General features: G+C 40.6%; 1 protein-coding gene across 1 annotated transcript; it reads left to right on the top strand.

Moving 5' to 3' along the window:
- Positions 1-2,746: 2,746 nt before the first annotated feature.
- Positions 2,747-12,741, top strand: LOC131226281 (tetraspanin-19). The gene is made up of 6 exons (XM_058222087.1): positions 2,747-3,724; positions 5,498-5,597; positions 9,931-10,011; positions 10,453-10,557; positions 11,415-11,588; positions 12,439-12,741. Exons 1-6 carry the CDS (start codon positions 3,573-3,575, stop codon positions 12,451-12,453), a joined length of 627 nt encoding a protein of 208 aa, XP_058078070.1. The 5' UTR covers positions 2,747-3,572; the 3' UTR covers positions 12,454-12,741.
- The last annotated feature ends 4,260 nt before the right edge of the window (positions 12,742-17,001 follow it).

Raw genomic sequence — 17,001 nt, forward strand, 5'->3', positions numbered from 1 at the left:
ATGGACAGCACGGATTAAACGTATCCATCAGAGTGAGCCCCACAGAGGCCCAGAAGGCCGTCCATCCGTAGCTATTTCCGGCGGTGCAGTTTCTAGTCCGCCTCGTTTGTGCCTTTCGCATGAAGTTACTGCACTGGGAACCCACGTGGGGCCACTGTGATGTTTGTGAGAAATCCTCCCTGTCCATCCGTTTTGTGAGTTCATTTTAGGACACGAGGCCAATAATGAACGGTATCCAATGCTCACATAGGCTGAAAACTTGATAATTAAACGTTTGCAATTGAAATATTCATGGGGAATCATCCTAATATTTGTATTTTCAGTTCATCCCAGTAGGAATGACGTTATTAACGGTATGGATGGCATGTAAACATCACTGTCAAACCAGGGAGATTTCAATAGTAGGAATTTTCATAACCACTTTTTCCTTTAGTAAGGCCCACTTGAGTCTACGATCCTGCTCAATTTTGGCCTAATGTCCTAAAATAAGCTTAAAAAACAGATGGACGGGGTGGATTCCTGACAAACATCACGGTGGGGTACATTGAGTCAACTCTGCAGGGCTCACCGTGTGATTTATCAGTCTCATCCAAGCCGTTAATCTGTTTTATAAGCTAATTTATTAAAGCATAAGAAAGCTGAAGTAGACCACACCACAAGAAACAATCAGAATGGAATGTCTGCCGTTGAAACCTTCCTCATGGCCACGGCGATATTTATTTTCCATCTAACCTTCTCGAAAGGTCACACTGACATGGATAATGGGAAACAAAAATGTTAAGTTGATCATGTTTATTATGGTGTGGTCCACTTCAGTTTTTTATATGCTTTAACAGGTTTAATTTTCAAATACTCATTAAGTACTTTGCAAATAAGTAATTATCACTGTATGTTCAAACACATTATTTTTGTGTGTACCCTGATCCATAGCTCAAGTGGTAGACGAGTGAAAGATACCTCGTTTCAACATTTGAGGTCTTGGTATTCCCTAGTTGGGGGTCGCTACACCGGAAAATGTTATATCAACAATGTGCATCCATTTTCCCAAAACATTGCAAGACATGATCTGAAAAATGAAGCAAATCTAACACCCAAGTGGTCCACGCGAAAAGAAACAGTGGCTTTAGGAAGTTTTTAAGGATAAGTGTTTTATTCTTTTCTTCCAATGGTGTGATTCAGTTGAGATTTGGATTGCTTTAATTTTTGGCTCATGCCCTGAATTCAGCAGGCACAGTGGATGGGCAATGTAAATAAGTTACATACATTATAGTGGGCCTGATATATACATACATCAAGTGAACTACACGAGAAAACAATGACAAAATAAATGCCTATTGATGTAATTTTCTTGGTATGCAACTTCATGATTCAGGTCTTTTAACGTCATGATCAATTAGACGAATTAAAAACACAAAAAGCATTACCTAACACAAAACTTGTGACCATGGGAATATTTGATGGTGGACATTTAATACACTGTTTTCTCCCATATGGCTCACTTGAGTTTTGGATCCGCCTACTTTTTTATCGCATGTCCTGGGTGAACTTGAGAAATGGATGTACTGGTAGATTTCTAACAAGCATCATGATGGGACCGTAAAGCTGCACGGCGTAAGAAGCCAATGGCATATTGTATTGGGGAGCATTCCAAATGTACTCCAAGAGCGTGTTTGGCCGGGTGGATTGGAAGGGCTTGAATGGTATTAGGGTGGATGGCATGGATTTGGAGGGAATGATAGCTGCCGCAGTGGATTGGTGCAAGATCCATGAGATTGCTATATCCCGGGATTGCTATAACGAGCCTATTTGGCACGCCTGGCCAATCCCGGGATTAAACCTTCTCATCCCTTCCAATCCTTTGAGCCAAACACATTCCAGGCAAATTTGAACGGATTAGGGTGGATTGGATGAGATTTAAAGGTAACGATGGTGTTGTTAGTGGATTGGTGCAAGATCCATGGGATTGCTATATCCTGGAGTAGATCACTCAGTCTGTTTGGCACGCCCGGCCAATCCCAAGATTCAACTTCCAATCCCTTACAATACCATCCAATCCCTTCCAATCCGCCAGCCAAACAGGCCCCAAAAGATTTCGGCTGATATCTGTGTGGCCTTATCAACAGGCTGCATGGCAAATAAACATTTCGATGGTCCCATGAAGTTTTTAATGGTAGGTCTTCAATCACTAAATGGTTGGACGGTGTATATTTAAGGCACATGCATCATAGTAGGCGGATCTGGAGTCTCACCTAATTCGCTCTGGTTGAATTTCGGACGTGGATTGAGTACTCCCATTGAACATAACCGGTGGTGCATGAGCCAAAAAAAAGAGGCAGATTGAAGGTTTAAGTGGATCACATGAGGAAGCAGTTGGGATTGAACTACTACCGTTGAAAACTTTTTAGGGCCCACCATGATGGTTATTTTCCATCCACCCTGTTAATTACGTGGCATAAACCCAGATGAAGGGAAAATCATAAATATCAGCTTGATTTAAAACTCCTCTGGCCCGGTAGGTTTTCAATTCCCTGTGCTGTGGTCCACCTGAGACTTAGATCTGCCCTTCTATTTTGGGTCATTCCCAGAAATGATCTGCCAAAATGGATGGACGGTTCCCAGAGATCCCCTTGACAAGCACGACAAGACCGTCCTTCTCTAACTCCGTCATTTCTGCCAAAATGGATGGACGGGTCCCAGAGATCTCCTTGACAAGCCCGACAAGACCATCCTTCTCTAATTCCGTCGTGGTTCCTTCGTCAGATTTCAAAAATCCTTACCCTTTTAAAGAAAGGCCCGAGAACTTCCCCCAAACCGCCATTTCTTGAAAAAGAAAAAGATCCCAAATTTAGCGAATCTGCTATCATTTGCTCAATAAAAACCCTATTTGTTGATGAAAAATGTCCCAAAAGCCTCTAATATTCTGACATTTTTCTGTTGAATGTTCCTGAAATTTGAGATTTTCATAATCAGATGTATGTTTTTCTCTAATTGGGTTGGTTTTCAGCTATGATTTTGCTAAAAAAACCCTAATTTTCCAACCCTTCTAATTGCTGGGAAGCTCAAAATTTTATAATCTTTGGACATTTTCTTTGTTGGGTTTTTTTTCCTGAAATTCGATTTTGGTGATCGTATCTTTATTGGGTCGGTTTATCTGTCTTGATTTCTTCGAAAAAATCTTGTTTTTCAATCCATTTGCTGGCCCAAAACCGTAATTTTCGTCTATTTTCAGAGGGGATCAGAGCAAAGATTCATTATTCTCTGGTTTCTTTGTTGGGTATTCGCGAAGTTCCATTATACAATCGAATTTTGTTGGGTCTGTTCACTTTCTCTTGGTTGAATCGAAAACTCTCGGTTCTTGATCAGTTTACAGCTCCAGAACCCTAATTTTCATAGAATCTTGTTAGAGAAATCCCTGATAGTCTGTTCTTGGGACTTGGAGTAGAAAAAGAAACGAGTAAATAGCTTCCTTCTGATATTTCCTCCTTGGCATGATCTGAAATTCGGCCCTTTTCTTTTTCTCTTCTGTTGAAATTGAATTGATTGGGCTGGTCTTTCAAAAGGAAGTGTTGTCGATGGGGAGAATTGTAAGGAGTTGCCTTCAGTCGCTACTGAAACTTGTGAATTCGGCTATTGGGATGGTTGGGATTGCGATGATTTTGTACTCTTTGTGGATGTTTAGGATTTGGTATAAACAAATTGACGGAGACCACTTTCCGATTCCATGGTGAGATTTTCTTTCTGAAATTATATTCTCTTTATTTATTTACTGAGAACTGATTACCTATAGCCGTCTTTCCCGCCAACCTCTGATATGTATAGGGCATCAAACCTTTGCAAAAGGTGGGCGCCATTATGAAGATCTCTTCTCTTAGAGATTGCCCGAATCCACTCATTAGGCGGGCCATCTGCTCTTTAGGTGAGCATACATGGATATTGAATCATAATGTTGGCTTTCCATTGATTTCGATGTTGTGGCCCACCTAGTGAGTGGAACGGCCTGTTTTTGTGCGATCTTTATGGTGGTTTCCACCATTTTCTTTTTGCAATGGATGATGTTCTGCACAAGTGACAAAAGTTTGCATGCTGCTGGTTGTAGGTAATCAGTTCTCCAATTGATGCATTTGCTTCTCTCTCTCTCTTTCTCTAATAATCTTGAACTGTCTTGATTGATATGAAAATGGATTTGTTTGTGAGGAATTGTATGATCCTTGACCAAACAATGTACTTTGTCCTTGAGTTTTCAGTTTTGCAAGTGGGACTTGTGACTCAATTATCCAGATCGTTGAACCGAAGGGCTGCACAACGGATGGGGGATGATGACCCAAAAATCTTCCCGGTTGGATGATTTTAGCCATCCAATATTGGCCTGCTTTTTTCCAGTTGAATGTGGAATGCCCTCTATTTCTTTTTGTAAGTGTCTGTTTGCATGTCACCAAACAATTGTTAGATTTGTCCAGCCAAGGTCCTTGTGGCAAGGTCCATTCAGTGAGGTAACTCATCAGACCAATTGTCCAGATCATCGACCCCATGCTCCACTTGTACAAGTTGACGGCACTAAGATACTGTAGATATCCTCGGGTTGTGGATCACAGAATGCCTTTGTAGATGGAAAATGGGTGTTTGAGTGACTTTTTTTTTTTGGATTTCTGATTATATATGAGGTTCCAGTAATTGTTTTGAGTTGCAGGGAACATGGTATTCTTTTATGGGTTGCCTTTTGTCTCTTCTAATAAAGTTGCTCTTTTGATGGGGAAGAGTGTCTTTTTTCTTTTTTCTTCTTCTTCTTCTTCTTCTTTTTCCTTCTTTCTTTCTTTCTTTCTTTTTATTATTATTATTATTATTATTATTATTTTATTTTTTTAAAAGTTGATGGAAGGGTAAGAGGTGGGCCGGATTTTCAGTTGCTCTTTGGCTGAAATGGGTTTGTGGTTTTAGAGATGGGGAACTGATTATTGCACACTCTACTTTTATCCATATACCCCTCATTCCCTTTTATTAAATTGCATTTAATCATTCCAAATTTACAATATGTCTAAGTGGGGTGTAGGCATAAAAATGTGGGTAGCTAACATATCATTTGGCTCAAGGATATTGCTGTTTGGGACTGGGAAACAGGGTGTTCCTTTTCTTTTCTTTTCTTTTTTTTTTTCTTTTTTATTTTTGTTGGTCTTTTCCCCCTAATTGGGTACTGGGTTACAGTGTGTGTGTGTGTGCGCGCGCGCAGTGGGAAATGCAGCCATGTGAGTTGCTACTGCTCAGACTTTATCATTGTTAAAATTGGTTTCATGGAGATTATTGTTCATTTATATATATATATATATATATATATAAATGAACAATAATCTCCATGAAACCAATTTTAACAACGATAAAGTCTGAGCAGTAGCAATATATAGAAGGTGATGTTTTACTGTTTTGTCATTATTCATGTCACAAGGTTTTATTTCTATAATTTTGAAGCAAAGTAAGCCTTTTTCCCCTCCCTTTAAACATGCAGGTTTATTTATGCTTTTCTAGGATTGGGAATCACCTTGTGTGTGATAACATGCTCTGGCCATATTGCTGCGGAGACTTTGAATGGTCATTGCCTCTCTTGTGTATCCTTTTCTTAAGAATGATCAAAATTCAATTTCTTACTTCTGTTTTATCTTTTCAATAAATGTTCACTCTCTGGATTAGATTATAACATCGACTCATGCTTCTTCTTCTGTGTTGTAAGCTAAGGGGCTATGATCTAAGATAGGCGTCTTTGGTCTTATCCTTATTTATTCTCTCTAATTCTCAGGCTTCATAATTAATCATTACAGGGAGTGAAAAATCAGCTACTTCTAGGCTACCTATTACTCTGAAATGTTACTGAGAGTATGTTTTATGTTGATGAATTTACCATTTTGACTCGATCAAGATCAAATCTTGAAAGCCCAAAACCAAACTTGGATAAATGATGGGCTGAGTTTGAATTCGGTGTTAAATGTCAGCCATTACAGTTTTAGGAAAGATGCATTGCTGTTGAGACACACTAATGGTTTAAATACCATGAAAGGTATAATGATTAACTTACTAAGGCATATCACCTGAAACTTGACTTTGGCTCATGAAGGCCTGTGTCCAAGTTCAGTCGATTGAGTACTTAAAGTTATTTGAGTTCAAAAACCAGGAATGGATTGTGACCGATTTTCAGGTGGTTTTGGTCGAACCGCCAGTCCAATTGGGCTAACTCGTCTGAACCCAGGACATCTATGGAAGTATTTTAATACAATAAAAAACAAACAAAACTCTAGCAGAGTGGAAAGTGGACTTAGATGAGGGAATGAGATTAGGGAAAGCAGACTGAGATGGCTTGGTCATGTTGCAACGGAGGCCGAGAATTATGCTGGTTAGATTTGGTACAAGTTGAAGGCTCTAAAAGGGCATGGGAAGGCCCAAAAGTATGTGGGTGGTGGTATTAAGACAAGACTTGACCAATGGTCTAACTAAATGCATTTCCCCTGATTGAGTGGAATGGTGGAATAGGATTCATGTAGCCCAACCTAATTAATTGGGATAAGGCTTAGACGGTGGTGATGATGATAGGAATTCTGGCAAAGCAGATAGGACCTTCAGAATTTGAGGGTGGTCATGGGTTCGAGCTACACTTGCTTGTCATACATTTTGGAAACTATACCCATCTCGTTTTTCTGCGACATTTCCAGACCAAACCAGTTTGATCATCTGGTCTGATTAGATCCTAGTTTTAACACAAGTTTAAATAGCTAACGTGATTGCCTACTGGTTTATGTTTTTTCAATTCCCTCTTGCATCATGTTTTTTTTTTTGAAAGATGAGAAGCTTCATTATAACTGAAAAAAAAAAAAAAAAAAAAAAAAAAAAAGAGAAGAGGACAAAAGGAAGAAAGAAAAAACAAAACCTAACAGAACCTATACATCAGACTTGAAAAGAAAACAGGAAAAGTCACCTATAAACAGACTCAGAAGATAAATACAGAGGGAGGGAGGGAGAGCAGCCAGACCCAAGTCTTGCGTCCTGGTTTTAACATAGGTTTAAATAGCTAAAGTGGTTGTGCATGCATTCATGTTTTTGAACCCTCTTTCTTTCTCTCACACACGAAAAGAAAAGAAAAGAAAAGAAAACGGAGGAATGTGGATGGTGTCATGTCCTGATGTGCAAGTGCATCCCATGGTTGTTGATTTTAACCCAGGTTCTAGAAACAGTCAAGGAAGAGGCTCTCATCCAATCATTAATCAGTGGCTTCTTCTCCTTCTCCTTCCGCATTGATATTTACTAGTTGAGAGCACGCATTTAAAAGTCGAAGGTAATCATGTCTTTGCTAGCCCCCCTTCCACGCGCCAGTTTCATAGTAAGCAAGGCTGTGATATGTTTGTCATTCTCCTTGAACTTTTGACATTCTGTTGATGAATTTTAGAAGTGCTTTAGTTTTCTAGCTTGCTGCCCATGGATTTATTGGCAGATATATGATATAACCAAATACCAACTACAGATTGATTCAGGACGATGAACTGCAACAAATAAAATGCTATTAAATGTCCTAAACACATATTCATACTTTTGTGGTAGCATCACACCAACCAGATCCAAACCTCAGACATTATATGAGCTAGCATCAGAAGATGCTTATATTACACCAAGTAGGTCTTGAGGATTCTTTTCTCAAAGCAAGAGAATCTGTGTGCGTAAGAACTTCGCTTTTTCATTCAACTATTATTTATAAAAAAGTCTTGTACATACATATATATATATATATATATATATATATATATATATATATATATACACACACACACACACACACACACATATATATATATATATATATATATATATATATATATACACACACACACACACACACACACACACATGAGGATTCTTTTCTCAAAGCAAGGGAATCTGTGTGCGTAAGAACTTCGCTTTTTCATTCAACTATTATTTATAAAAAAGTCTTGTACATATATATATATATATATATATACACATACATACCTTTCCCAAACCAAAAATAGAAAAGAAAAGAAGAGAAAAAAAAAACCTAATCAATCCTAACTATCCATCAATTCTAAATTCAAACCATCTATTTCAATAAAATACTAATAAAATGAAGGCTCTAAAAGGGCAAGGTGAAGGCCCAAAAGGACGTCGGGGGAGGTAGTAAGAAAAGACTTGATGACCTATGGTCTAAAAAGTGGCTTACAAAATCATGATCATCATCATCATCTAAGCCTTATCTCAACTAATTAAGGTCTACTACATGAATCCCGTTCCACCATTCCACTCTATCAAGGGCTGTAGCTTTAGTTAGACCATGGGTCATCAATTCTTTACCCATGTTCCTTTGTGCCTTCCACTTGCCCTTGTAGAGCCTTCAATTACCTATTGGTATTTGTTGCATAAGACTAAACCTTCCAAGTCTACTTTCCCTCATCTTATTACCTATTGGTGCCACTCCTAAATTCTGAATGTGTTCATTTCTAATTCTGCCCTTGTATTGCCACTCAACATCCTCATTTCAGCTACACTCATCCTATGAACATGATGTTCCCTTGCTGCCCAACATTTTGTTCTATGGCTGGGCTTAGAGCTGTCCTATAAAATCTCCCTTTCAGTTTGAGTGGTAAATGCCCAACATTCTCCTTGTATGTATTTAGCTATTCTCATCGACATATTGCAAGCCTTTCACAATGTAGTTCATATTTATCACGATATCAGAGTCATTTTGGCTGGTGTTACTCCTCCTATCTCAATCTCAACCTCTGCCATTCATAGTCATGAGTCCACATCTTTTCATCTTTGCAGTCTGATTGAAGCACCACCCTCACTCTTGAAGCCAAACCGATGCAGACCCTGTTTAATACTGCACCGGATCATCTCCATCACACACAGATCTACTGGATTGGCCGTTTGCTAGATTTTCTGGTATCCAGTTGCCCTTTGCCACCATTCAATCCCTGAACTCCTATTAGTAGAAAATACTCCAAGTCAAATGGACCATGCGGCCCATAGATCAATCAAATCACCCTGTGGTGGCTATAGATCAACTAGTTCACCATCAGGGTCCCACAAAAGTATCTAGATAGATTTGCGGGGTTCAGATCATTGACCCAACTGATCATTGTCCCAATTTGATGATTGGAGAGTGTATGGGTTCAACTTCACCGATTGGATAGATAGAGGGAGCGACTCTTGAGCTTTTGTATGGTCATTCCAAGCTTTCATGGGGCCCACTCCTGCGATGCATTATAGATGGTTCAAGAATGGATCTACATGAATCGGGAGGAAGCAATGCATGGACCCTATGTGCGTGCTGTCCTTTGTCTAATGTAGAGTTGATGTAATGGAATTGCCAAAATGGATATCACTACCAACTTCTTTCCTGCAATTGATTTGAAATCCTCGATATAGTTCTTAGCTGCATAGAAATTCCATCAGTGATAAACAGAGGTTTTTGGCATGGTTAGTCTCTATTTTTTGTTTTGTATTTGTTGCATGTCACAACATATAACACGATTTGATATTCAAAGCATTGGTTATGTTCTTTTGGGTGTCAATGGTTCCAGATTCAACAGAAGCGCTTCTGCCTAATTGTAGTCGATATCAGAAGTTGACTTTCTGGGGACCATTTTATGGGCTTGCTTCCTTTTCACTATTTTTAGGAAATTCAGAAGGTGAGAAACAGTCGTCTTCAACAACATGGTCTACAAATGCTAGTTGACCAAAGAAAAAAGGGTCCTATCTCTATGTGGGCACGATGTATTTGATGAGGGATTGCCATTTGGTCTTTTCCTTCACTGTGCATGGAAGAAGTCCTCCCCCCACCCCCCCCGATTGATTGATTGATTGATTGATTGATTGATGCACTGTTAACAGATGAGCTAATTGTATGGTCAGTCATTGTTGACCTTAAACTAGCTCCAGTACATGGTGTTTGTCTTTCTTCTGTTCCTGCTTGAGGCTGCAGTTACTGCCGACGTGTTGCTGAATAGGCACTGGGAAGATGTATGTTTTCTAACTTATCTTTGAAAATGCAAAGGCTGCTAGCCCTAGTAAGACTAGAATCCTACTCACCAGAGCTTGACAATATGGTTCCAAATGTGCAAGATTCACCAGCACATCAGGCTGGCAACTGTGTATGGGCCCTGATCCAGAAATCAGGCTATTCTCATTAGGTTGCCACTGCTGCTCGTTGGACTGCTGGTCAATTATTTTTAACACCCAGCTTCTTTGCGTACATATAGCCAGTCTGGTGACCAAACCAGTCTGATTTTTGGGCAAGGGCATATATGCATTCTGGGGTCTGCCCAAATCTTGGATGCAGATCAGTGAGTAGGATTCCGATCATACTGGGGGGTGTAGATCCTTGTCAAGGAATAGTAGGTTGTGAATATCTTACACCCTAATGCACTTACTCATCGTTTGGTATCTTTGATTCTGCCTCAGGATTTTCCGGAAGATCCAACTGGGAGATTCGATGAATTTAAGAATTTCGTGAAATTGAACTTTGAAATATGCAAATGGATAGGCTCATTGATCGTCGCTGCTCAGGTGTGTCTGTGAATTTTCACTTGGGCCAGCACTTCATATGGTTGGGACTATTCGATCCATCCTTTTCATCAGGTGGGCGCTAAAGCGCATGTACCCACTACATACAACACCCACATTGGATGATCCTTCCCATCCGATAATTGGTCTTGGAAATTAAAACAGTGGGAAATTGCTGGAATTTTTCAATGAAACTTCAGGGATTTGTGAAAAAGATATCAATGCATACTTAGAAATTAAAACATTACAAAAAAGTGCACATAATAGGGGTTTCCTTTGTATGGAGTCCTAATGGTATGCCTTGTCCAATTGAACTGATGCAAGTATATTCAAAGTTTATTCATATAATTTATAAATGGAAGAAGACATGTATGGAAACACAAGCAATGCATTCAAAAGCAAAAGAAGAATCACTAGATCAAGATACATACATGTTTGATTTTGTGTTTGGATGCAAAGATTGCAACTAATTTGCCAGAAATTGAGAAATTTTGATTTTTCTCAATTTTCTGCAACTTGCCCATCTCCCTAAATCTCGAAATCGAAGCTACAAATTCATTATTTTTCATGGAAAACATAAGCAATCATATATTTGTAACCATTTGACACTGATTTAACGTGATTTTCAACAAAAAACTGGGTTGGAAATCGAAAAACTATCTGTGTTTCGTATCACACAGGTGGGATGCAAGATTTATTGGCCGATACTGTTGATATTTAAAACATTGGCCCCACCTATGCATCTTTCTCTTTACAAATGCTCACAAATGTTTATGGAGTTTTTTTTTTTCCTTCATTCTGGAGATAATCTGGCATTTTGAGGCTCTCTTTATAGCAAGTGCCATGCACACTATTTGCAGGGATTGTCTATTTTCGTAGCCATGATTCTCAGGGCTCTAGGACCAGATCATGGAAGCTACTACGACAGTGACGACGAGTATGCTCCCGCAAGGCTTCCGCTTCTGAAAAACCACGTTCAGCAGATTCCTTATGTTGCGGACCCTCTTTTTCCATTGAAGAATGATTCCTGGAATGTAAGTATTCAATGATGACATGGCACACCATCTCTGAGATCTGGAATGTTCATCAGGTGACAACGCCCCATGTACATGTCCTGACAAGAATTGGGCGGGCCTACTAATCCGGTGGGCCACAATGTTGACTGCGCCGGGCTCTTTTTTTTCCCAAGTGCAGGTTGCCCTTGCCCATCTGATGAGTGGACTGGTCTAATTTGCCAGCCAATGCATGATCAGCTCCTAGCAGGCTGGCCCACCAATCCAGTTGGCTGCTTAAATATGTCGAGTGCCGACTTTTCTGTGCCTTTTCTTTTTTCCCAAGTGCAGGTTGCCCTTGCCCACCTGATGCATGACCAGCTGCAAGAATCAGGCTGGCCTGCTAATCCAGTTGGCTGCATGTGTATGTTAAATGCTGACGGTTCCGTGCTCTTCTTTTTCCCAAGTGCAGGTTCACCACCTGATGATTGGACTGTCTTGATTCTTTGGCCAATGCATGATCAGCTTCTAGAATCAGGCTGGCCCACTAAGCCAGTTGGCCGCATGTGCATGGTATCATGCCCCCTTTTTTCCCACGTGCAGGTTACCCGCGCCTGATGAGTGGACTGCCCTGATTCATTGGCTGATACATGATCAGCTGCTAAAACCAGGATGGCCCACTAATCCAGTTGGCGCATGTGCACATCAAATGTTGAGGTTACTGTGCCCTTCTTTTTTCCAGAGCGCAGGTGGCCCACTGATGAGTGGACTGCCCTAATTCGCCGACTGGTGCATGATCAGCTGCTAACTCTCTGGATCATTTTTTGCATGCAACTGGTTGAGAATTTATCTATCTGCCGTGTAATTCATCATTTCATGTTCTTTTGATCAGAAAAACAGGCAGTGAGAACTACATTGAAGGGACCCACCCATTTTGTGGCGAGAGGGTTGGCTCCAGTGATTTGTGATACTGTCAATGGAAGGCCTCCCCCTATCCTGAGCGAAGCATGTCTAATTGAAAAATTAAAAATGGGCGCTTGCTTGATGGTAAGGGCATCAGGGTTTGATACACAGATGAAAATATGCATTGCTGTACTATTCTTGTAGCACTCTTAAACATTTGATAAAAATTAGATTGTTACTACAACTGCTTTTGTTGCATACACTCTTAGTAAAATGCGCTTTGCGCTTCACTCATCCCCTCTGCACGTGAGATTGAAATTCCCAGAAATCCAAATTAGTGCTGTGGACGGGTCAGGCCCTATAGTACCCTGTACCCAGGCCAACCGGGTTCATCTCTTGGTTGGTACGTGTACTTTCTTGTTCAGGTGCCTGTTGGGTACCCATCGTCTTTTGATCTAGGTTTTGAGTGGGGTTCAGGACAAATAAGAGTGTTTAAATGGTGGAATCCACTTTGACATGTGCATGGTGTGTAAATGGGGTCTCTTACATGTGTATGGCTTAGAAAATTTTATTTCTTTCTAGAATAGTTAATATATCAATATATATAATTTTAATATTAAAACTATCTGGATCCAACAAGAGGTGAGATCCCAACCTGACCCTATTTAGGAGAGTAGGGCCCAGTCATTATGTTTATGTTGGATACAGACAGTAATGCAGAGGCATTTTCACACCGGGCTCGAGTGGGGTCGCTTGTTGGATGTAGGGGCATACTCGAGGTGGGTGTGGCCCACGGAGGAGGTCTCGTGTTCGAAACTCCTCACCGGGGGTGATTAATGCGCATTTCACACTAGGCTTGAGTGGGGTAGCCCATGGGATGCGGGGATACACTCGGGGTGGGCAGCCCATGTGATTTGAGGCCCACGAAGGGGGTTCGGCCGAGGTCCTAACCCATGCGATGTAGAGCCTGGGCTATGAGATAAAGAGATTAATTTGTCATACTCTAATAGTTCGAGCTTTTAGAGCGAGTGGTTAATTGTCCTGCATCAGACAATTAATCTACTGAGCCTTCTCATTGTATCCGTGTGATGTGTATTTTGAGTATCCTGCCTTAGGAAACACAAGTAGGATGCACCACAGGGTCGATGTACAAATCACACTTCAAACAAACACACACCCACACATAGGTCTTTTGGCCCACCTAAATTTGAGATGGCTTCAGTTCCTTTATATGCCTTCATCCTCATTTGTCTCACATGATTAATAGGTTGGATAAAATATACATGATGCAATGGACCCCACAATCCATCTGGAGGTTTTAATTGTGTGCGTTCCTCTCCCCAATGTACATCCCATTGTTCCTTGTGGAGCAACTGAGTTATAAATCAAACCGAATATGGGATCTGGTGGATCATCTGATGGATGGTTTTGATGACACTCAAACATCGTGGTGGGGCACTGTGAAACTTCAATGCATGACAATTATCCTTTGTTCGAGCTCCCTTGTTTTTTTTCTCTTTTAAGATGGAAGCGGCTTGCCCCCATAGTTAACGGTTTCAAAACTCATACACGCCTTTAGTACTACAACAGAGTTCAGATCATTTTGCAATTAAGTGAGATTATTCTAGCGATATTCACTAGTACTTAAAAAAGGGCGTATTAGGGTGATTATATATCTCGTTCATTCATGTAGGGGGTGCCTGGATCATAAGTTGCTTATGCCATAAAGAGCCTATCTTGGTTTCTACTTATTTAGCAGATAAGTATGTTTAGTAAATAACAAAATTTCTCGGTTAAAAGCATTTTTGGCTTCCAACATCGTAAGTATTTATCAATATGTTTTGTCCCTCTCACATCCACCTTCCATAACGTTCACTGTATGGGCCCCACCTTTGATTTGGGCTGTCCGCATGTGGGGCCCACCTTGGATGTGGGCCATTAATCATTAGGATATGACATTTAATGTTGGTTGTTCATTATGCAGGGCCCCATTTTTATATTAGTCATCCATCATGTGAGAGCCACCTTCAATATCCTCTGCCCATCATGTGGAGCCCACCTTAGATGTGGGTAGTCATCATGTAGGTCTCACCTCCAATGTCCATCATTCGGAGCCAACCTTGGATATGGGCCACACATCATTAGGGCCAACCTTTGACGTGGACTGTCCATGTAGGGCCCACCATTATTAATTGCCCATCATGTTGAGACCACCTTAGATGTAGGCCTCAGCTTCAATGCAGGTACCAAGGACAACGAGTATATTTCATTGTCAGGAGGCAGGATTGGAGTAAAGCCGTACTAAGAGCTAGCGTAGCTGCTCATGATGTGGGTCATTCATCAGTAGGGGGATGACCTTTGATGTTGCGTGTCCATCATGTGGGGCCACCTCAATGTGAAGCCCACCTTTAAAGTAGGTGGTTCATCATACCAGCCGGCTTTGGATGGGGCTATTTATCATTATGGGCTGATCTTTGATGTGGACCATACATTATATGGGCCCACATTAATATGGGATCATCCATCATGTGGAGCCCACATTTGATATGGACCATCCATCCTGTAGGCCCCATCTTCAATGTAGACAGTCCATCGTGTGGGGCCTCCTTTGATATTGACCATGAGAGGAGATAAGAGTGGTTTTCTTTTAAAATAACTTATTTTAAGTAGCCTTTAGCATATAAAGTAACTTGTACAAAGTGATGGTGGTAACCAAACTAACAAAAACAAGGTCAAGCGAAGAGAGTAAGATATTTTGACTTTGGAACATAAGAAGTAACTTATTTGGTGGGTAACCAAACATTGCCCTTTTAGTAAGGGAATAGACGAGCGAATAATGGCCTTCCTACTCTTTTATCTACTCCATATAGCTATAGGGGTATGATAGACCAAAAAAAAAGAAAGAAGAGAGAGAGGAGTTTTGACACGTTCGATGAACTTTGGAACACCAACCATCTCAAACCCAACCTAGCTTAGACTTGCAATACTCATACATTTATAAAGGGCCATATCCTTGAGGCCAACCTGCAACGTTGGTATTACAATCTAGGGATTGGATCCACAAAACCTATCAGCCTTTAGTACACACCAGGTAAAAGTCTACCAAGTCCCACACAATCTTGTGCCTTTTTTTCTTTTTTCTTTTTTTAGCCACAGATTGGAAGATTGAGATTGTCCTATTGAGCAGCATTCTGGGACATGGTCCACTTGACAGGGGAATCAAATGGGTAACAGGGTACAATGTATTGGATATATACACACACACACACACACGGAAACGCTCACCTGCGAACTAGTTCGTACCTGTTACATACGAACTTTTTTGAGAACCCATCATACGTGAGGTGGATCCAAAACTTTTTTGAGAACCCATCATACGTGAGGTGGATCCAAAATCTGAACCGTTCATGTGAAGCAGCACTTCGTGAAACCCTCCCAGAACCAAGTTTTACTTTGATCTAGAACTTTGATGGGCCATGAAAATTAAAACAGTTTCCTCCCTTGATTTGCGTTTCTCTTTGCTATGGCCCACCAGAATTTTACATTAGGATGAAAATTTCCCACGTGAGGTTTCATGGGATTCCGCATCACATGGACCGTCCAGATTAGACACCCATAACACGTGTGCAAAGGTGCGCACATGCGTAGGTGCGTAGGGGAGCATGACTCTATTTTCACACCGGGCTCGAGTGGAGTCGCTTGTTTGATGCAGGGGCACACTCGGAGTGGGTGCGGCTCACGGAGGAGGTCTCGTGTTCGAGACTCTTAACCGGGGGTGATTGATGCGCATTTCACACCAGGCTTGAGTAGGGTAGCCTGTGGGATGCGGGGACACTCAGGGTGGGTGGCTCATGTAACTTGGGGCCCATGAAGGGGGTTCGGCCGAGGTCCTAACCCATGCGATGTGAGGCCTGGGCTATGAGATAAAGGAATTAATTCGCCATACTCTAACAATTCGAGCTTTAGAGCAAGTGGCTAATTGTCCTACATCAAATTGGTATTAGAGCAGGAGATCTCGTGTTCGAGACTCCTCACCACCATTTTTTAATTGTAAAAAACTAACATCACAGTGGATATATATATATATATATATATATATATATATATATATATATATATATATATATATATATAAGCGAACCAGTTCGTGAAAACCCGTGGCACCAATTTTTACTTTGAACCAAAACTTCGGTGGGCCATGAAAAATGCAAACAATTTCTTCCCTTGATTTGAATTTCTCTTTGTTATGGCCTACCAGAATCTTAGATCATAGTGAAAATTCACCGCCTGAGGTTTCATGGGATTCCGCATCTTATGGACCGTTCAGATTCAACACCCATGACACGTGTGCAAATGTGCCACACACACACACACACTATATATATATATATATATATATATATATATATATATATATATATATATATATATATATATATATATATACACAGTTCATGGAGGCCTTTGCAGCTCAGCCTAATATTTGATATTTTCCGTTATCCTAAAATGTATACACCTTACAAACAGGTACAACCATCTTATAAACATCACA

This window comes from Magnolia sinica, chromosome 14, assembly GCF_029962835.1.
Source record: "Magnolia sinica isolate HGM2019 chromosome 14, MsV1, whole genome shotgun sequence".
Lineage (NCBI taxonomy): Eukaryota > Viridiplantae > Streptophyta > Magnoliopsida > Magnoliales > Magnoliaceae > Magnolia > Magnolia sinica.